Genomic DNA, 23,910 nt, shown 5'->3' with positions numbered 1-23,910 from the left:
ATTTGGGGAACACTCAGGCATCTAGAAGTCATTCCTTCATGCGTTAGATCTCATGGGGAAGACTATCTCCACCTTTTTGACAGGTGAGGACACTGAGGCCCATACACGGCCAGGGATTTAGCCAGATCACAAGGAAGCCGGACAGGCACCGGAATCCAAATCTCTAAGCCTAGACTGAGCGCTAAAGGGCAAGCCTCGTTGCCCGCTGTGGGCCTACACGTATTATCGCTTTAGGGGGTAAGAGCGCTTCTCCTCCAACCTTCTCGCCCCCGTCCCACCGCAAACACAGCGGACAACGCGCGCGAGGATTACCAGCCCCTCCTAAATACGGCAACGGAGGCTGAACAGCCCCGCCCTCGCAGAGCCCCCTCCTACCCCACGTGATCTCGCCCGGCACAGCCATGGCCGCCTAGGTTCGATAGAAACGATACTGATTGGACAGTCAAAAGACGACCCGCCTTCCAGTGGGCCTTTCTGCGCACGCGCACGGCACTCTGGCCCGTGAAAAGACGGAAAGCGGCCGTGTTGCGTCACTTCCTCCGCCCCTGTTTCAAGGGATAAGAAACCCTGCGGTTAGGGTTCCTTCTTTCCCAGGCGGCTGCCGAAGATGGCGGAGGGGCAGGTACAGGCTCTGCGCTGGCCGGGGTGGTGTGGGGCCGGGTGGGGTCGAGACCGGACCGGGGTTGGACCTCTTTTCTCTCGTAAGTGTACTGTGGAACTGAAGATCGATAACTGAGCAAAACAGAAAGCTTTCGGGGTAAGAGGAACCCAAAACGGGAATATAAAGCGGTTTTTACGCTCTGGGCTGGCTAGAATGCGGCATCATTTTTCCCCCAGGGGGCAGTGATCGGGGCTTCCAGCACAAGAAAAGTTATTTTAAAACTAGGCCTGATTTACCTTGATTTTGGGCGGGTCTTGGCCGAATTGGGCCCGTGTGTCCTCAGCGGTGGGGAAGCACGCGGAAGGCAGCTGCGCGGCCAGGGGACGAAGAGAAGCCGAGGATTGGTCAAAATGGAGGGTACTTTCGCCCTGCCCAAGGCGCGGGTTGTTTCGGCCTTGTGGGAGTGCGCATTAGGGTTTTTCTGCAGCTGTGGGTATTTTAGCGCGAAATCTTTGTAGCGGGTCGAGAGAGGTCCTGCCTACAGGGCATGCAGGCACGAGTTGCTCTTATCCTTTCTCTCGGGGGTCGAGGAACTCTTTAAAGGTCTACTGGTGCTGGAAACAGGATTGTAATGAAATGTTTACAGCACTGGGATATTCTTTGTCCTTAACGATCTGGAGGTCCTCAAGGACGGCAGCAGAAACTTAACTCTGACTTGGCCCAGTCTTCTTGTGTAACCAATTAGATATAAAGGAGGGGATGGCTCTGGAAGGGGTGTACCTGTGATGGGTCTATGGTTCCAGAAGGAAAACCACGTTTGGGGCCAGGCAAGTGGTAGAGTTTTCCGAACCTGTGTCCCTGCATTTACGGCTCCTGGTATAGTTTGCCTTGTATTTTGTGTAATCCAGTTCATTTATCATAGTGTTCCTGAGGCAGATATTGGAGATTTGGAGGGTTTTGACCAAAGTCACATTGTCAGGAAGTCTGGTTTTAGATTCTGTAGCCTTTTACCCTGGCTTCCAACACTCATAACATGGATAGGAAGCCCTTGGTAAAGAGTTGGGACTTTTACTCTTGACAAGAAGTTGAGGGTTGGCGTTTGAGCAGTTCGCGGGAGGATGCAAATCTAGTCAGTACCAGCGCCAGCCAGGGCTTTTGACTACCCTTCCTAGTTTCATCTGCTCTGAACCTTCATGCTAGAAAAACATCTTTGAGACCAGGACGGAATCAGATTATGTCGAGATTCTAAGGTTTGTAATCAGATCACAGGTTCTTCTGCCTGGAGGATCAGTATTGCCAGTCTGGATTCAGATTGTAGCTCATTCGCTGACTGTCAGGAATAATCTGGGCATAAAGATTCTTGCCCTTCAAGCAGCTGAGATGTGAGGGGAGTCCTTTGGTATCTTAGCCCACTCACTGAAATCCTGAGTCATTTGCGCTCTTGGCCTTCTCTGTACAGTGAGGCTTAGTTCCTAGTTCCTGTGTCTCTTACTTGGTTAGCAGGCACCCTGGGAGGTAGGTGAAATGATCAAGTAGGGAGGAATGATTGTTTGAGGTGGGGAGTCAAAGCTGTGGGTGCCTCTGAGCCCTCTTAACCTATCTCCAACAGGTCCTGGTTCTCGATGGCCGAGGCCATCTCCTGGGCCGCCTGGCGGCCATCGTGGCTAAGCAGGTGCTTCTGGGTAAGTCTGCCCCCTGCCCACAGCTCCCCCAGACATGAGCCTCGAGGTCAGTGATGAGCAAAAATCACCATCTTTCGTTTGAGTCTGACGACCATGAGATCAACCCCATGCACCGCTCTGAGACCTGCCAGCCGCCTCCCCTCCTAGGTTGGGGGCTCTGGGCTCTGTCAGACTAACAAATTGAACTTAAGCACGAGTCCAGCTCCGCCAATTGCTGCTCTGTGACGCGGGGCAGGAGACTCCGTGCCTTCCTTGTGCATTGTGGCCAGTTTGAGACAGAAGGAGCCTCCTTTCTGGGTCCTTAGCAGTAATTGGGCCTGCTTCCTAACCTTTGACCTCCTTGATCGTCTCATTTTCCATTTCCTCTAGGTCGAAAGGTGGTGGTTGTGCGCTGTGAGGGCATCAACATTTCTGGCAATTTCTATAGAAACAAGTGTGAGTGAGGGCCTGGGAGGAGGGCTGGAGAGGGTGGACCTCTGTGGGGCTCACACTTCACGGGCGCCTAAGCAGTCCCACCACTGGGGGGAGGTCCTAGTCTGAGTTCGCGAACACGCCCTCGGAAGTAAGGTTGTGTGCTGCGCTGGAAGGAGTTACACCATCTGCCTGAGGACTCTTGAGGCCTCACACATTCTCCCCTCTTGCCAGTGAAGTACCTGGCATTCCTCCGCAAGCGGATGAACACCAACCCCTCCCGTGGCCCCTACCACTTCCGAGCCCCCAGCCGCATCTTCTGGCGGACAGTGCGAGGTGAGCTGGGCCTGAGGACCACAGGGGCTGATGGGGCGGGTGGCCGGTGATGAAGACTTCTCCCACTCTTGTTCGAGTTTCCCAGCCATGAGATGACTCCACATGCACTACCATCTGAGGCCGCCTGCCTGCCCGCCCGCCCAGGTGGGGCAGCGGGGTCCTCGCATGCCCCGCTGAGCGGGTCTGTTGTCCTCTGCCCACAGGCATGCTGCCCCACAAGACCAAGCGAGGCCAGGCCGCTCTGGACCGCCTCAAGGTGTTTGATGGGATCCCACCACCCTATGACAAGGTGAGCAAGGCCTGTCTCCCTCAGCAGCATCTTTGTGTCTGGCGTCCGTGATGTTCTGCAGTTACCTACATTGTTTGATCCTCGTGAAAACAGCACTGGCTGAGACGCCTGCCCCAGCCAGCCTTCTTCCCTGTCTGTCCCTCACTCCAGGTCTCTAAGTCCCTCTCCTTCTCTAACAGAAAAAGCGGATGGTGGTTCCTGCCGCCCTTAAGGTTGTGCGTCTGAAGCCTACACGGAAGGTGAGTTCCGGGATCTGCTGAGTGATGCCTGGGAGTCCCAGGCTTCCTGGGGGGTGCACCTAGGGCCCTGAGACTGGCAGATGATGGCTTTTTCTCACGATGGTCTGCGGATGCCACTGCGGGCAGTGCCGATAATGCCAATGGCTCAGCTGATGCCAGGGGTAGCTGTGTCTCTTGAGCGTGGGCTTGCTGAAAAGTTGTATTGCTGGACTGGGATCCTCTAGGACAGAATGTCAGCTCCCTTCCCCTAGTCACCCTGGCCTCGTCTTCTTACAGCTTCGTTTCTCCCTCTCCCCCCCAAGTTTGCCTACCTAGGGCGCCTGGCTCATGAGGTTGGCTGGAAGTACCAGGCAGTAACGGCTACGCTGGAGGAGAAGAGAAAGGAGAAGGCCAAGATCCACTACCGGAAAAAGAAGCAGCTCATGGTGAGGATGGGGCTGTGGCTGGAGGGGCACCACGTTTTCTGGGGCAGGGTCTGGGAGCTGATTACTCTTAACTTGGGTCTTAGTTGTGCCCTCGGAAGGCTCTGCCTAAGGCCCAGTGTGGGTGGCCCCCTGGGGTAAGGGCAGTCCTAGGGAGCAGCCAGTAACCACCACCTGTCACCTTGACCCCACAGAGGCTACGGAAGCAGGCCGAAAAGAACATAGAGAAGAAAATCGACCGATTCACAGAGGTCCTCAAGACCCATGGATTCTTAGTCTGAGCCCAATAAAATTGACTGTTTCTTCTTCATGCTTGGCCTGGCCTGCCCTTCCTCCATCGCCACCCTAGGATGTGGGGGACCCCAGGGGCTGCCATCCAGGTGCCACAGGCAGCCTGGGGCTTAGAAGACTGGGTATAGCAAAGGCGCCTTAGCCAATGCTGTTTAAGAAAGGCCTTTTTAAAAGCGTAGACATTTGTAAGGGCTGTGCAGGCAGAATTTGCCTGTGACCTATTCATTCATGAGAGTTTTAGGACATGGACAGTTTGAACAACCAGTGCTGTTGCAATACTGGCAAAAGTGAGCTGGAAGACCTAATTGGAAGGGCCGCTCACATCGCTCACAGGGAGTCTGTAAGCTTCCCACACCGTCAGGTACTATACTCTGCAGCTGTTAGGATGTGAGAGGATGCTTGGGCAGCACGAGTCTGGGGTTCTAAAAGGTGTTCATGGGGCTTCCCTGGTGGCACAGTGGTTGAGAGTCCGCCTGCCGATGCAGGGGACGCAGGTTCGTGCCCCGGGCTGGGCCCGTGAGCCATGGCCGCTGAGCCTGCGCATCCGGAGCCTGTGCTCCACAACGGGAGAGGCCACAACAGTGAGAGGCCCGTGTACCGCAAAAAAAAAAAAAAAAAAAACTTCTAAAAGGTGTTTATGGAAGGGAAGTACGGCCCAAGGGGTCACAGGCATTGCCCTTGTGTCTTCCCTATATTTTGTGATCCAAAACTAATAAATTATTTTTAAAGAAATTTGGCGTCTTTGCAGTGTGTGTCTGCCATAGAGGCAGGCCCAGGGGAGCAAGGCCCTCGGCTGATGGGAGGCTTTGAAGAATAAAACTGGCTGTGCTCTTTCTGCAGATGATGGATTAGAAACTGCCTTTCGTGGAGGACTTGGCCTTTGTAGAGACTGACATGCCAAGGAATTTGAGATGCCTATGAGATTGGTATTTACGACCTGTAGAGCCTGGTGTTGCCCAGTTTGCATAAAGTTGTCTTCCCTAATGCAGCTGCAAAGTATGGAATTGCCACCATTCTCTAAAACCGGTTCCTCACTGTGGGGCATGTGGTCTCTTCCAGTCTGCCACGCCAGTCCACACTTAGTGTGAAGAAATGGCCAAGAAAAAACATTTTGTAAATGGTGGTTAGGCATTAGAGAAAGTGGGATTTGAAAGCTCTTGGTGCTTTGTAGGATTAAAACTAGGCTTGTTAGATCTGCCAGGGTGAGTCCCTGAAAGGGTAAATGTTAGGGTACCCAGCCCTGGACAGTCACCCTTGGTCACCTCTCAATACTTGACCCAGGTGGGCCCCCATCCCCATCCTACTGATGAGGGTTATATGCAGTCAGCAGTGTCAGCCAGGATGACACTCGGGTCTGGTGTGACCAAGGTACGCACATCTGTACTGGGAAGAAAGATTTGTGCTGCCCTTGGGATTGGTAGGCAATACTTGCTAGTTGGCTCACGGGGCAGATCATAACTTGGTGCACTGTGCCATTCTCTCTTGCTTAATCTCCAAAATGTCTAAGATACCACCGTGGCTTAAATTTTCTCTAAGAAAATCATTTTGCAAGTGGGTGCCCTACCCCTCCTGGGGCTCCTGCTCACCAGCAGAGCTGCCTACAGAAGCAACTGAAAACCAGAGTTTACGTCTTAAGTTTAACAGGACTGCATGTAAAAGCACAATATAATCCCCTGGAAACCACAATCCCTTATATTTGGCTTAAAAATGTAAAACTTGCCACTCTAAAGACACCCACCATTAAAGAGATGAAGACAGGTCAGACTGGGAGAAGTTATTTGCATATCATCTCTTGCAGGACTTCAATGCCAAATATACAGAAAACTCTTTAAAAACTCAGTAACAGAGAGAACCAAATAAAACCCGGCCAAAACTTGAAAACACGTTTCACCAAAGAAGATACACAAATGCCAATAAATACACGAGAAGATGCTCCTCATTCCTCAGAATGCAAATGAAATCTCCAGGCATAACAATCGTTCCTGCGGGACAAGTACAGGGAATCAGAACCTCTGGGCCCACAGAATGAACGTTTCCAAAGCTCCAGCTCCATCTTGCCCAACTGCCCACAACCAAAGCACCCTCCAACAGAACGTGACGTGCCAGTCCCAGGTCAGCCTCATCTCCTGGGCTATAGCAACCCTGGAGACCCTGGTCTGTGGGTGGGGTGCAGGGATAACGTCTTGTTTTCATAGACATTTCTGTGCTCACTGGGGAGGGCGAGGGTCTCCAGGTCTCCAAGCTTTTGGATTTCTGTTGTGAAATGGTAGTGAATGTCTGAAATCCGGCAGAGACAGGGAAATACGCCCTCAAGTGGTAACTAGAGTTGGGTGAAGTTTATTATTGGGCACCAAAGCTGTTCACACTGCAGTTCAAAAAAATCGATGTGGTGGGTTGTAAGTAGCCTTAAAATGATAATGAAATTGAGGGGCTTCCCTGGTGGTCCAGCAGTTAAGACTCCACGCTCCCAATGCAGGGGGCCGGGTTCGATCCCTGGTCAGGGAACTAGACTGCGCATGCCACAACTAAAAAGAGAAAGATCCTGCATGTCACAACTAAGACCTGGCAAAGCCAAATAAATAAATTAATTAATTAAATAATAGTGATGATAATGAAGCTGAATAGAAATGAAAAAGAGAAAAATCAGTGTATTACAGAAAGGAAAGGAGAGAGGTCAAAGACTTCAAAATTAGAAAAGAGGCAGAGAGAAAGGCAGAGAAGGGTGAAAGTTGCGTGTGTTTGGTCACAATGCAGAATGCATTTCCTACTGTGGGTTGTGATCAAAAATGTCTAGAAGCTAAGGACCTAAACATCTCCAGTTTGCCCTCACCCCTTCAGAGTGAAGCAGTATTTCTTTTCTTTACTCTTCCCTTATCAAAATCTCACTAGCTGCTCTGAGCAATTTGCAAAATATTGAGCATTTAAGACACCAGACAGGAAATCATACCTAATCTCACCACCTGGAGATGTAAACCACCAGGGCAATATCATGCATTTCCTTCCAGGCTTTTTTCTAAGTTAGAAACTTTTATGCAGACTTTTATATGTAACTTTTGTACATAGTTTAGCACACATTGTAGACAGCAACTCCGGGTCCTGCTTTTTTTTTTTTTTTTTTTAACTAAATATCATAAATCCTTTCTAAGTCATTCAAAAACTCCAGAACTTACTTCTTCTTCAAAAAATAAATTATAAAGCTACTACAAGGTCACTGGGGGGAAGACATAGCAGGTTCTAAAATGAAAAGTCCCTCAATGCTACCCCAGAGGGACTGAAACAATGATAATTTAAAAAGTATCATTCATCACCTATATGTGGAATCTAAAATATGACACAGATGAACTTATGAAACAGAAACAGACTCACAGATATAGAGAACAAACGTGTTGCTATTCGGGGCTGGGGGGGAGGGATAGATTGGGGGTTTGGGATTAGCAGATGCCAACTATTATATATATAGGCTGGGAAAGCAAGGTCCTACTGTGTAGCACAGGGAACTATATTCAATATCCTGTGATAAACCATAATGGAAAAGAATGAAAATGTATATATATGTATAACCGAATCACTTTGCTGTACAGCATAAATTAACAACATTGTAAATCAACTATACTTCCATAAAATAAATTTTAAAAAAATGTTCAAAATTCACAAAGCTATTAAGTGTAAAAGAAATTTAAATAATTAAACTTCAAATGATTTTTTGTAAGTTTGTAGCATTTATATTTCTGAAGTTATTACAACTTAAAAGACATCATATATATTACATATACATATATATGCAACCAGCCTTCGCTGTCTAGAAGGGCATTTTTTTTTTTTTTTTTTTTTTGTGGTACGCGGGCCTCTCTCTCACTGTTGTGGCGTCTCCCGCCATGGAGCACAGGCTCTGGACGCGCAGTCTCAGTGGCCATGGCCCACGGGCCCAGCCGCTCCGCGGCATGTGGGATCTTCCCAGACCGGGGCACGAACCCGTGTCCCCTGCATCGGCAGGCAGACTCAACCACTGCGCCACCAGGGAAGCCCTATAAGGGCATTTTTTATGTTGATAAAAAATATTCTAAATCTTCGCTGTTCAATATGCAAGCCACTAGCCACATGTGATTACTGAGCATTTGCAATATGAATAGAATGAGTGAAAAATTGAATTTTAAATGTTATTCAATTTAAATAACCACATGTAACTAATGGCTGTTATTGGACAATGTAGTCTATAATACCTAAAAAGATAAGCCACAACTATATCATGTAATAAGCTTTAAAAAATGCATTAAACAACAAGGACCTACTGTATAGCACAGGGAACTGTATTCAGTATCCTGTGATAAACCATAATGGAAAAGAATATGAAAAAGAAATATATATGTAAAAAAAATGCAGTCGTCCTATAGATTGTCCATAAACATTTGAATAAATGGGTCATGCCGTGCCTCTTGTTCTGCACTTTGCTTTGTCCACATACAAATTCAACAGAGGGTAGAATAGTTTGGAAGACACACTGGCAGATGATAACAGGGTGACAGCAATTGCTTCTGCAGAGGGAAACTGGGTGCATGTGTCCGGGGAGAAACGTGAGGGAAAGATTCATCTTTCACAATTTACTTTGTACTTTTAGAATTTTGTACCATGTGCATGAAATCCCTATTCAGAAGTCATCGCAAATTTAAAGATTAAAAAATGAAACGTGTCTGGCAGTGTTTTCATTTCCGGATTGGTTGACTTACCTCATGTTTATTACGTGCTTGCAGAGTGGTCCACGATCAGGTTATGCCAGGATTCACCCATCTGCCTATAAGTGGACATTTTGGTGTATCTAATTCTCCATTCATTTGGTCAGTTATTCAACAAGGACAAACTGAGCACCTACTATGTGACAATCACCAGAAGCCCTGGAGAACAAAGGCAACGAAAATTCCTGCCCTCAATTTAGTGAGGAAGAGGAAACAAAGGATAAATAAGAAAGCATGAAAGGGGAGGGGGCAGGGGGAGTTTGGAATTAACATATGCCCACTGCATAAAATAGGTAAATGACTAGGTCTTACAGTATAGCACAGGCAACTATACTCAATATCTTGTAATAGCATAATGGAAAAGAATCTGAAAAGGAATATATATACATTTATATGTATAACTGAATCACTTTGCTGTACACCTGAAGCTAACAACATTGTAAATCAACTATACTTCAATTTTTTTTTAAGTTGGAGAAAAATCAAAAGAATAATATTTTGTGACCTGTGTAGAAGTTTGTTGGGAGTACACATTTTATGTTCTAAATGCAATGCTTAAAAAAGTCTTTACTAGGGAATTCCCTGGTTGTCCAGTGGTTAGGACTCTGTGCTTCCACTGCCATGGGAACTAAGATGACACGAGCTGCATGGTGTGGCCAAAAAAAAAAAAAGTCTTTACTAGACTCATAAGTGAAAAAAACAAAACTCAGGTCTTCTTCTAGTACATTTATGATTTCATTCCCCAAACCCACCTAAATTTTATCCTTACACATCAGAAATTTACTTTGGCATACAGTAGGTGGTAGAGATCCAACTTTATTTTTTTTTCTGATGGTTGCACACTTGTCCTAACACGAAATCACTGAATATTCTGTACATTTCCCCAAGGGTTTTATTATTTATTTATTTATTGTGATAGGTAAGAAGTGGATTTATTTAGAGAGAACCACACTCTGTGGAGTTAAGAGCACTGGGAAATTTTAGACCAAGACTTAACTAAGGAAAGAGGCATAAGACACCTATCCGTGCCAAGGTCTGGAGTTTGAAATCTCCCAACAAGGTGCAAGTCAGTTAGAGTGTGGACAGCTGTCAGGGTTGGTTTGAGACACCGGGTTCTTGCCACCACTGCCCAGAAGGGGGCCGGGTACCAAATAGGTGCTCATTAAGTGTGAAGTGACTGTAAAAAGGACTCAAAGCCTCCTTCTTTAAAGGTTAGTGACTAAGAACGCTGGAGCCAGACTGCCCAGGTTCAATTCCCACCTCTGCCTCTCATTTTCTGCGAAACCTGGAGCAACTAATGCCTCAGTTTCCCCATCTGCAAAATGGGAATAGTAACCGAACCATCCTTAGATTGTTAGCACAATGCCAGGCACATGGCAATTGCTGTTAGATTTTGCTTTACAAGAATTTAAAAAACAATAAATTAGTATTCAGTTATAGACGTACACTGACCAACGCAGCAGATACTAGCCCCATGTAGCTATTTATATTTAAATCGAATAAAATTAAAGTTAGGGCCTTTCTCACCTTCTGGGATGGCCCACACTCTGTCTGTGGAATATGTTTCTCTCTAAATAACTCCACTTCTTACCTAAAAAAAAAAAAAAAAGTTAAAAATTCAGGTCCTCAGTCGCACGCACCCCACTTCCAGTGCCAGTGGCTACTGTGTTGGACAGCGCAGATACAGAACATTTCATCACAGCGGGAACTACTATTGGACAGCGCTGTTACAATCAGCAGAAGGCCTTTTTATTTTTTTCATTTAATTTAATTTTTTCACGAAACCATTGTCTGGGGATGAAATGGCCCATAGAGGAAAACAACGTTCACTAAACTTCACAAAACTCGTGGGTAGTGCCCGCTCCTCACAAAGATGGCGGCGCCGCAGAGCATTCATGCGCCTAAGACTTTCCGGTCTCCGGTCCTGCAAAAAGATGGCCGCCGCCACAGCCCGTTTAAACCCTGAGCGGACACAGCCACACTGTCCCCAAACCCCACGTGGTCCCACTCCCCGCAGAAACAAGGCCGCCTCCCGCCAACTCTCGCGATAACAAGGCTGGCCACTCTTTCCCAACCTGACCTAGCGCGATGGCGCGCAAAGATGGCCAAAGAGTCTCGCGAGACAGTGTCTGTCGCTTCCCGCCCCTCTGCCATTAACGTCATGGCAGCGTCCGTGCGGTCTCCGAATCGCGTGCTTGGGTAGGGCAGTCCGTCAATCAGAGTCTCGCCAAGGCTCCGCCTCAAATCGGGTTACCCTGCCCCTTTTTCGTCACTTCCCCTCTAGCTTCTGTGCAATCGATAAGGCAACCGGGACGCCGCTGCGGCTTTCTTTTTTTCAGGCGGCCGGGAAGATGGCGGACATTCAGGTTTGGGGTCGGGGCTGACGCAGACCTAGCGGGGCCCGGGCTTCAGGGGCGTGTCCTGGAGAGCGGGAGTCCGCGCCCCAGTTTAGGGGTTAATTCTGGGCGTCTTCGATTTCCCAGGGAAATTCGGGCAGAGGGCGCGTGTCTTGGCGTTAATCTCGATTGGCGCCTCCGAAATCTTAGGAGCTCCGCATTTAGGGTGTAATTAAGGCTCAAACTTTTTAGGAGTTATCTTTTTTAAAACCCAAGGTTTACAGAGTGTTTTTCTGGAGGCCTTAGGCTGTAGGGTTAATCCTGTGAGAACTGAGTCCTAAGGGCTACTCCAGGGAGCCCATCGTTTTGGTATTTAATTTTGGAGCCACATGTAATTAATAAGGAGTGACTCCTGGGTGGGTATCTTTGTATCTTGGAGAATAATTCTTGCTGAAGGGTGTCCAGGGTGTTAGAGAGATGATTCTGTATCTTTGGGTTTTAAGGGGTAAATTCTGCAGGCGGTGGAAGGTGCTTTAGACCGTAAATACCGACGTAACCCCGGGTTTAGAGTTGAGTCTGGGTTGGGGGTAAATTTGGGTGAGTGCAGCGTTTGGGGAGTTAAATACTGCAGAGGATGAGATCGGGGGGGGTTTGTGAAGCTTTCCAGACCAGGTTGCTGCCTGCTGCAAGCTTACCAGCTTCCACCTCATCCCTGTAGACTGAGCGTGCGTACCAAAAGCAGCCGACCATCTTTCAAAATAAGAAGAGGGTCCTGCTTGGAGAAACTGGCAAGGAGAAGCTCCCGCGATACTACAAGAACATTGGTTTGGGCTTCAAGACACCGAAGGAGGTATGGGGACCCTCAGAAGAAAGAAGGAGATCCCTGTTTCCCTGCACGTGTGCCCAAACTGAGTTGCCCTATCAGCATCTGAGTGGCTGTTGCTGGGGCTGCTGGGAAACGTAGTTTTTGTGTCTACAGGGAGGCCACACCCCTCCTCTTTTCAGGAACTACCATTCAGGGCTTGCTAATCCTCCTTATCCCTTCAGGCCATCGAGGGCACCTACATTGACAAGAAATGCCCTTTTACTGGTAATGTCTCCATCCGAGGGCGAATCCTGTCTGGTAAGTGAGGACCTCTGGGGGCTTGGGTTCAGATTCCCGGGTCTGAGGGAGGAGGGGCTGGGGACACTGAGACCCCGGGGTCCTGGGTGAAGAAGGGCTTGGCAGACTCCTGGTTATGGTGGGCACTGGCAGGTGATGTCTGTTATTTTCACGATGGTCTTCAGATGCCCACCCCAGGCACTGCTGAGAAAGCAGTTGGCACAGCTGATGCCAGGAGCAGGGCTTCTTAGGAACCCTGCTCAGCGGCCCCCGATTCCCAGCATGCCCTGGGCTGCCCATGGCTCCCTTCCCTATGGGGCCTGACCCGGGATCTGCCCCTTCCCCCCAGGTGTGGTGACCAAAATGAAGATGCAGAGGACCATTGTCATCCGCCGAGACTACCTGCACTACATCCGAAAGTACAACCGCTTCGAGAAGCGCCACAAGAACATGTCTGTGCACCTTTCCCCCTGCTTCAGGTGAGCACGGTGGCCCCAGGTAGGCCCGCTGAGCTGCCCTCCCAGGCAGAGAGGAGGGGGTGGGCTGCACAAGAATCTGGGTGACTTGGGATGTGCCTTGGCCGTTAACAGGACGCCCTGGCTGCCGTGTGAAGGTAGTCAGCTGTTGGGGGCGGGGGCGGTTAGTGAGGGGACCCTGTATCACCATCTTTGGGAGCCTCCCGTTCTCTGCAAAATGGAGGTGCTGGTTGGAGGTCGTCTGTCCTGGAAGGGTAGGAGCATTCTCTGCATGGCACTGAGCTTGGCGCCTTTCATAGTTATTGCTCAATAAATAAGCACAGGGCGCCGTGCAGTGCAGATGGAACTGGAAATAGCAGCTTGGTTGGGGTTTGGAGGAGCCAAAGGTGACAGGTCTCCGCCTGGAGGCAGTCAGAAAGGCACCGTTAGGGCCTGCTTGGGGCAGAGTCCCTCTGACATGGCGCTGCTCACCCCCACAGGGACGTCCAGATTGGTGACATTGTTACAGTGGGCGAGTGCCGGCCCCTGAGCAAGACGGTGCGCTTCAACGTGCTCAAGGTCACCAAGGCTGCTGGCACCAAGAAGCAGTTCCAGAAGTTCTGAGACCGGACCCCTGCCCGCTGCCCCAAACAAAATAAAAGTTATTTTCCCAGTCACGGGCCAGGTTCCGTATCCATGCCCTTATCAGAGGGAGGGGGTGTCCCTGGGAATTAAGTGGGGTTGATGTGAAAGATGGGGCTGTTTCTCATCCTCTCGGGGCGTAAGGATGGGGACCAAAGCCTGCTTCCTGCCCTCTCGTCTCTGGGTGAAGACAGCCCGTAGCAAGATGCAGCCCCTCTCTGGTCTTTGGTCCTCGTCCGCTTTTGGTGTCGGAGTACCTAAAGCCTTCTGCTTGGTGTTGAGCTCCCCCTGCAAGTCTCTGGGGAGGAAGTGAGTGAGGGTGGAGGTTCCTGGGTTCTCTAGACTCCGGGCCCTTCCTGGCCTCCGAGGGGACCGTAAGGAAGAAGTAGCGGCCCTCTGGGCTTGGCTGGGGGTCAGCATGTGTTGGGTGCGTTTGAGGAGTACACAGCTGCGCGGTTCGGAGCTGTGAGGGTCTTGACTTCAACCTGGGACTGTACCCTGACAGGGAAGGAGTGGGGCAGGGAAGCAAGGCACCCGCCCTCCCTCCCGCATGCTCCACCGTCCCCTCCTAGTGGACACCATGCCCATTTGCAGATAAGCAAACTTATCTGAGGGGGCAAGTTCTCTGCCTGGGGTCCCCCAAGGAGTAGCTGAGCTCCACGTGTCAGGTTATGGACACTTTCTTTGCCTAAGAACGCAAGTAAGGAAATTAGCCTTTAAGATAAGTTGCTTAGTAAGGCCAGCCAGCAGTGCGGGGCTGCAGGCTGCTCAGAAATGGATAGGAAGTCCGTGGAGGTGGGACTGATCTGGGACAGACCAAGTGGGGTGGCCTTGGGTGAGGAGAGAAATTGGAGATGGGGAGAAAGGGGACAGAGCCAGGCAAATGAAGGAGAAGAGATTTCTGACAGGGCAGGACATGGTGACCTTGACTGTCAGGGAAAAAACCTGGGAGATGGAGAGAGCTTAACAGTTGGTAATGGCAGGAAGGTTTTCTGTTAGAAGCAGAGAAAAATGGGGAAAGGAAGAGGGAACTTGAGTGTCAGATACAGAGATCAGGAGAGAGATTTGGGACAGAGCCCTCAGCTGGACACCGAACAGGGACAAAAACCACAGCCCAGGGACAGACTCAGATTCCAGAGGCAGAGAGGGGCCTGGAGAACATGACGAAGAGGCACGCGTGGCGTGGGTGGCAGGTGCGGACAGAATGAGAAACACCACAGAGAGGGACCCAGGGACTTGGGGATCTGAAGCAGAGACTCTCACCAGAGCCACAGCCGGTCAGAGATGGAGGCACAGGCAGAAGGGAGGTGCCGGAGTTGCCCCGCTGCCTTCACCCCTGGGGGCCTGGTGCTGCTGGGGTCCCCAGGTCCCTGACCCCCATGCCTGTACCAGGGACTGAGGCACACACTGGTACAAGGGTTGGGAGACAGGGCCGTGAGGAGAGAGGAGCCGCCGCTGCTGCCTCCCAGGACTTGGCCTCTGGACCGGCCTGGGGGCTCCTTTTTACCCAGGCCCGGCGAGGGCGGGGGTTCCTGCCAGAGGAAGCGGGGCCGCGTCAAAGAGGGCAGGAAGGGGCAGGGACGGGTCAGAGGGGGGCACCGCCCTGAGGTTCAGCCTGCACGCCTGCCCCACCCAGTGCTGGAGGGATAGAGACCCTGAGGAGGGGGACTGGGACCCAGGGGCGGGGGTGGGGTGGGGGGGCAGAGCTGCGGAGAGGGAACAGAGACCCAGCGGGGGATCTGAGGCCACTCCAGGAGCCCACACCCACAGGTGTTTCCGTTTGGGGTGGGGCCGCTGTGTTTACAAAAACAACAGCCCAGCTCCCCTGCTTCCTCCCTGCGCGGCGGGTTCCTGGGCGTCTCCTCGGCACCCCATCATCAGGATACCTAGTGTCTGGTGACCCGTGTGCCTGGTGGGGACACCCGACAGGCTTCCTGGTGGGTCAGCTCACAAACTCCAAGGAGAAGGCTCCCCGGGCTGTACCAGTTCTCTGGCCTGATGAGTGGGAGAGGACTTTACCTGCCTTTCTTAGAGAACTGTGACAGCTAGAGATTCGACTCCTAGGCCCAGGTCACAGCCTCAGAGCTTCCTCTCTGCCTACCTGCCTGCCCCCATCCTCACTCTGCCTGCACCCCTGACTTGCACCCTCCTGCCTTTGCACTGGCTGTGCCCTCTGCCCCAAGGAACCTCTAACCCCAGGCTTCCACCTGGCTCCCTCCCTCACCCCTTAATCTCTTCATTCTCACCGACCTCTTTCCACTTGGAGAACCTCCAACCCTCCCAATCTCCCTTCCCTGCTTGGATGTCTTACATAGACAGGAAAATCCGTTTATGGCATATTTGCTGTACAAATCCTGTATGATATTGCACGTTTATTTGTTTACCTGTTGACCCCTGGAATACAAACTCCAAGAAGACAAGGAATCTCTGCAGCCCCAGCGCCTGGAACAAATTGTAGGTGCTCCAAACATGTTTAGTTGAGTGAATTTACTTATTTATTTGTTTGTTTATTTTTGGCTGCCCCATTCCCTGACCAGGGATCGAACCCAGGCCCTTGACAGTGAGAGCGCGGAGTCCTAGCCACTGGACCGCCAGGGCACTCCCGGAGTGAGTCCATTTAAAGTTAAATCCTCACATTCTCACAGGCCAGGCTTGACTCCTAGTGTTACCCGAAAACTGGGTTCACCTCTTGGTGGGTGTCGAGCCAAAAGACACACTGAGCGAAACATCAGGAGAACGAAGGATTTATTACCTGCAGCAAGTAAGGAGAACACCGGGGATCTTTCCCAAAGCAGTGCCTCTCCAACAGCAAAATTGGGGAAGTTTTAAGCTAAGACGACACGCATATTCATGAGGGGGCTGGAGCAGAGAATTCAGCACAGAATTGGGACAAAGGTCGCCAGAGTCCAAGCTTTAGTTGATTGAAGTCAGGAGGGTCAACATTTTTCTGTCCATCATCTGGCTGCGGGCCTTAGTTCCTGAAGAGCTCAAAAACTGTATCAGACTGTTCTGTACATCCCTTGAGGAGGAATTAGGACTCTGTTTTATTGTTGAACTATTGTTTCTTTGACTGCTTTTCCTTTTCTCTTTGTTCCCTAACTTTCCTTAAGATCAAGGATTACTGAGACCTGTTCAAGGGCAAGCATTGCAGCCAGGCTTAGATCACAAAACAGCTTAAGCCAGAATGGCTTCTCTTATGCCAAGAAAGCCACTCCTGGTTCTTTTTTTCCAGGGACCCCCTAACCTATCTGTTTACACTAGGTCTCAAGGCATGGAGTAAACGGAAGCAGTGAACATGCTGAGAAACCTCCAAATGTAAGCATTAAGCCTGTGGGCTCTGTTCCAGATTCTAACCCTGCTGTCATTAGCTGCATGACCTTGGGACCTTGGGCTTGACTCCCCCGAGAACCACAGAGCTTCAGTTTCCTAATCTGTAAAATCTTGCCTCCCTGCCCCATTGGGAGGATGAAATATGCTCACCTGTGTTGTTTGCGGTAGAACTAGTTGCAGTAAGTGATACTTCTTAGGGAAGTGATTATGTCTCATTCCTGAGCCTATTGTTAGAACAAAGCCCAGTGATGTCTTGGTGTAACAGGCCCTGAGTCCCCTTGGACAGGACCAAGGACAAGAGTCTTTGGCAGGTAGCCCCAGAGGTATTAAATGGTTGTGGAACCCTGGTCTACTATAGCAAATCCTAGTGGTTTGTCATGGGATCTTTAGACTGTTTTAGCATGCTTCTGGAATATTCTATCACATGCCTCTTATAGGAAGCCCCAGTGGCCATTTTGCAGGGAAATTAGCTCCAAGCGCAATTTCATAGCAGGGTCCTGGCTTATGATGACAGCGGGTGTCAGGCCTGTTACGTGAAAACAGGGCAGATATTGGTTATATCATAATGTATCATGGCCTCACATCTGTCACAGCAGACCACAGGGTTGTTCTACTGTAGTCATACTGGCGAGCGTCATTGCAGCCCCCTGCGATATTACAGCAGGATGTAGTAATACTGGATTATAGTGGGACCTCAGGGTCTTGTAGCAGGTTCTGTTGGTGGTTGCGATACCCAGGTTGTATGAGAGCTGGTGCGTGAGTATTATGTGTGGAGCGGGCACCAGGATTCATTTAACTGGCCCTGAGGTCTGTGAGTGGAGTCTAGGGAAAGGGGATCGGAGCAGGTTCATATGTTTGAGCAGCCCTGCTGCTATATTTTAACACTGCCCTGAGCGCATCAAGGGAAAACCCTGGGGTCTCACATTATAGGAAGTCCCAGCTCCCAGACCCACGGATTGTTTCAGGGGTGAATATAGATTCTGCTAGAACATTCTAACAGGATACCAAGGCCGTTCTAGAAAAGTTATAGGGACATATTAAACCAGCCCAGGGTCATTCATTATTGGCTTCATTCATTCTGCTAATGTTTCCTGTGCTGGCCCCTGGGGATGCAAGAGTGAGCAAGACAGATCCAGGGCCTGGTGTCTGCGAGCCTACCATCAAGTGCACCGCTGGGGATCTTAACAGCATCCTGAGGCGGGGGGGGGGCAGTACGGGGAACAGGTTATTACTATGTGCCTTGTGCCAAACCTGTGAGTCATTAAAGCCTCTCTACCAAAGTAGATACAATTATTATCCCATTTCACAGATGAAGAAACTGAGGCTCAGAGAAGCCCACCTGGAAGAGGCAGGATTTGGTCTTGAACTCAGGTGTGATTGCTTCCTGGGGTTGGTAGGGGGCACTACAGTGCAGGTGCAGAGAAGAGGGGCGGATGTTAAGGTGGTGATTCAGGGAGAAAGCTTGGAGCTGCCAGGGGCAGTCCCCAGGGACCAAGGCGGCTTCATGGGTGAGCGCTCCACGCTGTTCAAGCAGTTGTTCCAAAGGGACCCGCGTTTGGTTAGTTTTGAAGTCGGAACAAAGGGCCCCACGTTTTCATTTATCACTGGGCCCTGCACATTAGTAATTGTCCTGCTGGGGCTTTCTATTGCTTTACGATGGGCCCCTGAGGACATGGTAGTAGGCCCCCAGGGGATCTAAAGGGCATAGGCGGAGAGACTTCCCTGGTGGTCCAGTGGTTAGGACTCGGTGCTTTCACTGTCGTGGCCCAGGTTCAATCCCTTCAAGCTGCATGGTGCGTGCCACACCCCTCAAAAGAAAAAAAGGGGGGAGGTGTAGGCAGGGATCATTAGAGCATAGGACCCTGGGGATAAGACAGGAGACAGCCAACAGATGCTGTAAATGGTCCCTGAAGACATAGCAGGACCCCAGGATACTTAGCAGGGATTCCCAGTGGGTATTAAGGGACCTTGAGGGCTTTTTCTTTTGTAGCAGGAAGGAGGGACATTATGGGGAATGTTCAGGCTGACCTCTGAGAGGCTTCATGGCTAAACCCTGAGACCATTCTAACAGGAAGGAGAGGAGGTCAGAATGGGGACTTTACAGCAGGGGCACGGCACGGGAGGGCACCTTCCATGACCTTGACCGTGGTAGGCTGGATAAGGATCCCTCAAAGATGTCTGTGCCCTAATCCTCCAAAACCTGTGATTATGTGACCTTGTATGATAAAAGGGACTTTGCAGATGTGATTAAATTCAGGATGCAGAGATGATCTTGGATTATCCAGGTGGGACCAATGTCATCACAAGGGTCCTTATAAGAGGGAGGCAGAGGATCAGAGTCAGAGAGTTGTAAGGAGGACCACAGAAGTCAGAGAGGAGAGAAGGTGCTGGCTTTGAAGATGGAGGAAGGGGCCACAAGCCAAGGAATGCAGGCGACCTCTAGCAGCTGGAAAAGGCAAAGAAATGGATTCTTCCCTGGAGCCTCCAGAAGGAATAGTCTTGCGGACCCATTTTAGATGTCTGACCTCCAGAACTGTAAGAACATGTTTGTGTTATTTTAAACGACTAAGTCTGTGGTGATTGGTTACAGCAGCCACAGGACACTAATACAACATTCTAGACCCACTGTGGACGGCCACTGATGCAGGATCCCAAGACGCATGGATAAAAGCCTGTGGGAATTTTCCCAGAGCGCCATAGAACACAGAATAGCAGGCCCTTGGCATGTTTTAGCAGGACCCTAAAGACTTCCTGGTGGGACTTCCCTGGCGGTCCAGTGGTTAGGACTCCAAGCTTCCACTGCAGGGGGCATGGGTTCAATCCCTGGTCGGGGAACTAAGATTTGGCATGCTGCGCAGTGTGGCCCCAAAAAACACACTTCATGGTAAGGCTAGAGGCATTCTAATAGGGTCCTGGCAGGGCCCCTAGGGCTTAGAGAGGATACCCCAAGTCCATTTTGGTGACCCTCAAGGCCACATGAGGGAAGACTAGACATATTTTAGCAGGATCCAGGGGACCTTCTGAGCATGCAGTGGGAGTATTGCAGGATCCTGGGGACATGTTAACAGGAGCCAAAGGACTTTTTGGCAGGACAGGTAGATTAGGGGTTCTGAGAGGTGTTGAAGTGACACCAGTGGGACATTGTAGTAGGACTGAGGACACCTAGAGAAACTACCCAGGGATGGGTAAAGCAGGAGCTGCAGAGGGATGTGAGCATCATAGATGGACCTGGGACCACTGGCAAGGCCCCCAGGGGCATTGTACTTGGGTCCTGGGAGCATAGTGGCAGGAACCCAAGGGCTTGTCATCAGGGCTCTGGTGGCATTATTTTAGGGTCCTAGGCAATAGAGGAGAATCCTACAGGCTGTGTGAGCCATTAGAGTAGGACTCAGGGTATCAAAAGGGGATACACAGAGCGTGTAGCAGGACCTGAGGGCCCTTTTTTTTAAAAAAAACTATTTTTAAATTTTTGTTTTATTTATTTATTTTAAATTTTATTTATTTACTTTTGGCTGTCTTGGGTCTTTGTTGCTGCGCACAGGCTTTCTCTAGTTGTGGTGAGCGAGGGCTACTCTCACTGCGGTGGCTTCTCTTGTTGCAGAGCATGGGCTCAGTAGTTGTGGCTTGCGGGCTGTGTAGCGCAGGCTCAGTAGCTGTGGCACACGGGCTTAGTTGCTCCGCGGCATGTAGGATCTTCCTGCACCAGGGCTCGAACCCGTGTCGCCTGCATTGGCAGGCGGATTCTTAACCACTGCACCACCAGGGAAGTCCTTTTTTTTATTCTTAGGTCGCACCAGGCAGCTTGTGGGATTCCCCAACCAGGGATCCACCCCGGGCCACGGCAGTGAAAGCGCAGAGTCCTAACCACTGGACCGCCAGGGAATTCCCTGAGGGTCCTTTTTTAGTGGGGTCTCAGGATGAGGGAGCAGCAATCTAGCTGGATGAGGGGCCACAACAGCAAGTTCCTGGGAAATGCGGAAAGTTTCTTGCCTGGTAGGGATGTTATAGAATGTCCTAGAGAGTCTGTCTAATTGTTTCTGTTTTTCTTTTCTTTTTTTTTTTTTTTTTGGGGGGTGGGCATTGGGTCTTTGTTGCTGCGCGTGGACTTTCTCTAGTTGCGGAGAGGGGGGGCTACTCTTCATCGAGGTGCACAGGCTTCTCATTGCAGTGGCTTCTCTTGTTGCGGAGCACGGGCTCTGTGTATGCGGGCTTCAGCAGTTGTGGCACGTGGGCTCAGTAGTTGTGGCCCACGGGCTTATTTGCTCCACAGCATGTGGAATCTTCCCGGACCAGGGATGGAACCCGTGTCCCCTGCATTGTCGGGCGGATTCTTAACTACTGCACCACCAGGGAAGTCCCTGTTTCTATTTTTCTGTCTATCTGTCTACCTGCCTACCTACCTATTTGTCCGTCTGTTTTGTCCGTCTGTCTCTATTTTTCTATCATCCATCTGTCTGTCGGTCTGTCTGCCTGACTGCCTGCCTACCACCCTATCTGCCTATTTTTCTATCTATCATCTATCTACCTCCTTACCTACCTACCTATCTATCCATCTCTCTGTGTCTATCTGTCTGTCTTTCATGGGGAGGTTCTGGATAGGGCAGGGCCTGGTGAGAGACAGTAATAGAGAGAACCCAGGAGTGGGCCTGAGGAGCCCCGCTCAGCTTTCTGACAGAACCTGAAGGATTCGCTCAGGTTCGGCAGCAGGGAGCGAGCCTGGGGCTGAGGGCACTTTGTGGCCGTTCCTGAGTGGGTCACAGCAATTGTTCTGCGAGGGCTCAGGACTGATTTAGCAGGATTCAGGGATGGCGTGGCCAACTCCGTGGGATGTTGGTGTAGCCTCCTGAAGACTCTATCACTGGGTCTCAGGATACTATCTGGGACCCAAGGAGCTTGGGGGTGGGAGCCTGATATTTTCAGAGACCCAGGGGCATGGTAGTGGCCTCTGGTGATGGTCCAGGAGAACTCCAGGGACACCAGCGTTAAAATTAGTTATGTCCAAAAAAAAAAAAAATTAGTTATGTCCATTAACAGAGGAATGGTTAAAGAAGATGCGGTACATATATACAATGGAATATTACACAGCTGTTAAAAAGAATGAAAAAAAAAATAAAAAATAAAAAAATAAAAAGAATGAAATAATGCCACATGCAACATGGTGGACCTAGAGATTGTCATACTGAGTGAAGTAAGTCAGACAGAGAAAGAGAAATATGGTATGATATCTCTTACAGGCAGAATCTAAAAATAAATGATACAAGTGAACTTATTTACAAAACAGAAACAGACTCACAGACTTAGCTTACCAGGGGGGAAGGGTGGGGGGAAGGGACAGTTAGGGAGTGTGGGATTGAAATGTACACACTGCTTTATTTAAAATGGATAACCAGGGACTTCTCTGGTGGCGAAGTGGTCCAAGGAACATCAGAGTAGGGTCCTGAGGGCCTTTAAAATGAGAGCCCAGGGGCTGGAATGGTGCTCCGGAGACAGCTGGATCCCAAGGGACGTAAAGGTGACGGTTGGGCATGGCAAGTTCCCCAAGGTATTTTAGGACTCATGGGACATGAAAGCGGGATCCTTCAGCATCAGGGTGGATCTTAGTGGATATTCTAGCAGGACCCAGGGAGAGTCATGAAATGAACAGAGGTCCCTCACTTAGTTGAACATAGATTTACCATCTGTCATCGTTTAACACATGTGTCAACTTGGCTGGGCCACAGTGCCCGGTTGTTTGGTCCAACATTACTCTGGATGTTTCTGTGAGGGTGTTTGGGCTGAGATTTACACAGAAATCAGCAGACTCTGAGTAAAGCCGACCACTCTTCAAAATGTGGGTGGGCCTCATCCAATCAGTTGAAGGTGGAAAACTCACCTCCCCCCAACAAGCAAAGGGGAACTCTGAGAGCAGACTGCCTTTGGATTTCATCTGCAAGATGAACTCTTCTTGGTTTTCCAGACTGCCTGCCTTTAGACTTGAAATGTAACTCTTTCGAGTCCCCAGCCTGCCGGCCATCCCTATCAGATTTTGAACTCACCAAGTCTCCACAATCACGTGCGCCAATTCCTTATACCAAGTCTCTTTATATATGTGTGTGTGTATATATATATATATATATATATATATATATATATATATATATATATATATCTCCTGTTGATTCTGTTCCTCCAGAAAACCCTGACTAATACATCATATGACCACCTAGCAAGTCCACTCCTGGGTATATACCCAAAAGAATTGAATACAGCTATGCAAAAACAAAACAAAACAAAAAACTTGTACACAAATGTTCACAGCAGCATTATTCACAATAGCCAAAAAGTGGAAACAACCTAAATGTCCATCAGTTGATGAATGAGTAAATGAAATGTGGTCAGTCCCTACAATAGGATACTATCCACCTGATGCATTGGGAGATTGGGATTGACATATATGCACTAATATATACAAAATAGGTAACTAATAAGAACCTGCTGTATAAAAAATAAAATAAAATTCAAAAAAAAAAATACTATCCCCCCATAAGAAGGAACGAAGTCCTGATACAGGCTACCATGTGGATAAATCTTGAAAACAATATTCTGGGGCATTCCCTGGCTGTCCAGTGGTTAGGGCTCCGTGCTTTCACTGAGATCTTCCACAAGCCATGCAGCGCGACCAAAAACAAACAAACAAAAACAGTATGCTAAATGAAAAGCCAGACACAAAATGCCACAATATTGTAGGATCCCATTCATCTGAAACGTCCAGAATAGGCAAAATCCATAGAGAGAGAAAGTAAATTTGTGGTTGCCAGGGGCTGGGGGGAGCAGGGGCCCCTTAACGTCTCTAGGGTCCCCTTTGGGGTGATGAGAAAGTTCTGGAACTAGATAGTGGTGATGGTAGCTCAACATTGTGAATGCACTAAATGTAACCAATAGTAACTCCTTTGTTTTGTGCACTTTACCACAGTAAAACAAATGAATGGGAGCATTATAGCAGGAGTGTGGGCTGCCGGTGGGTGGTTGGAGGGTGCCCCGAAGCATGATATAGTATACTGGGTC

At 49.6% G+C, this 23,910-nt stretch overlaps 2 protein-coding genes and 5 non-coding genes across 7 annotated transcripts; all 7 read left to right on the top strand.

The window, feature by feature from the left end:
- The first annotated feature begins 591 nt into the window (after positions 1-591).
- On the top strand, positions 592-4,290 carry RPL13A (ribosomal protein L13a). Its single transcript, XM_065898728.1, has 8 exons — positions 592-622; positions 2,211-2,283; positions 2,653-2,718; positions 2,929-3,030; positions 3,234-3,319; positions 3,499-3,558; positions 3,861-3,983; positions 4,175-4,290. The coding sequence occupies exons 1-8, from the start codon at positions 608-610 to the stop codon at positions 4,259-4,261; spliced, it is 612 nt and encodes a 203-aa protein (XP_065754800.1). The 5' UTR covers positions 592-607; the 3' UTR covers positions 4,262-4,290.
- On the top strand, positions 2,327-2,410 carry LOC136141612 (small nucleolar RNA Z195/SNORD33/SNORD32 family). Its single transcript, XR_010657781.1, has one exon. It is a non-coding gene; the product is annotated as a small nucleolar RNA Z195/SNORD33/SNORD32 family (small nucleolar RNA).
- On the top strand, positions 3,070-3,154 carry LOC136141611 (small nucleolar RNA Z195/SNORD33/SNORD32 family). Its single transcript, XR_010657780.1, has one exon. It is a non-coding gene; the product is annotated as a small nucleolar RNA Z195/SNORD33/SNORD32 family (small nucleolar RNA).
- LOC136141613 (small nucleolar RNA SNORD34) lies at positions 3,359-3,429 on the top strand. Its single transcript, XR_010657782.1, has one exon. It is a non-coding gene; the product is annotated as a small nucleolar RNA SNORD34 (small nucleolar RNA).
- Positions 3,634-3,720, top strand: LOC136141617 (small nucleolar RNA SNORD35). Its single transcript, XR_010657785.1, has one exon. It is a non-coding gene; the product is annotated as a small nucleolar RNA SNORD35 (small nucleolar RNA).
- A 6,808-nt stretch (positions 4,291-11,098) lies between the features above and the next one.
- Positions 11,099-13,568, top strand: RPS11 (ribosomal protein S11). Its single transcript, XM_065898799.1, has 5 exons — positions 11,099-11,367; positions 12,056-12,187; positions 12,385-12,460; positions 12,789-12,918; positions 13,395-13,568. The coding sequence occupies exons 1-5, from the start codon at positions 11,353-11,355 to the stop codon at positions 13,516-13,518; spliced, it is 477 nt and encodes a 158-aa protein (XP_065754871.1). The 5' UTR covers positions 11,099-11,352; the 3' UTR covers positions 13,519-13,568.
- Positions 12,588-12,677, top strand: LOC136141618 (small nucleolar RNA SNORD35). The gene has a single exon (XR_010657786.1). It is a non-coding gene; the product is annotated as a small nucleolar RNA SNORD35 (small nucleolar RNA).
- Positions 13,569-23,910: the final 10,342 nt, after the last annotated feature.

Source organism: Phocoena phocoena, chromosome 20 (genome assembly GCF_963924675.1).
Source record: "Phocoena phocoena chromosome 20, mPhoPho1.1, whole genome shotgun sequence".
Taxonomy (NCBI): Eukaryota; Metazoa; Chordata; class Mammalia; order Artiodactyla; family Phocoenidae; genus Phocoena; species Phocoena phocoena.
The sequence above is the reverse complement of the archived record's forward strand: the minus strand, read 5'-3'. Positions and strand labels throughout refer to the sequence as shown.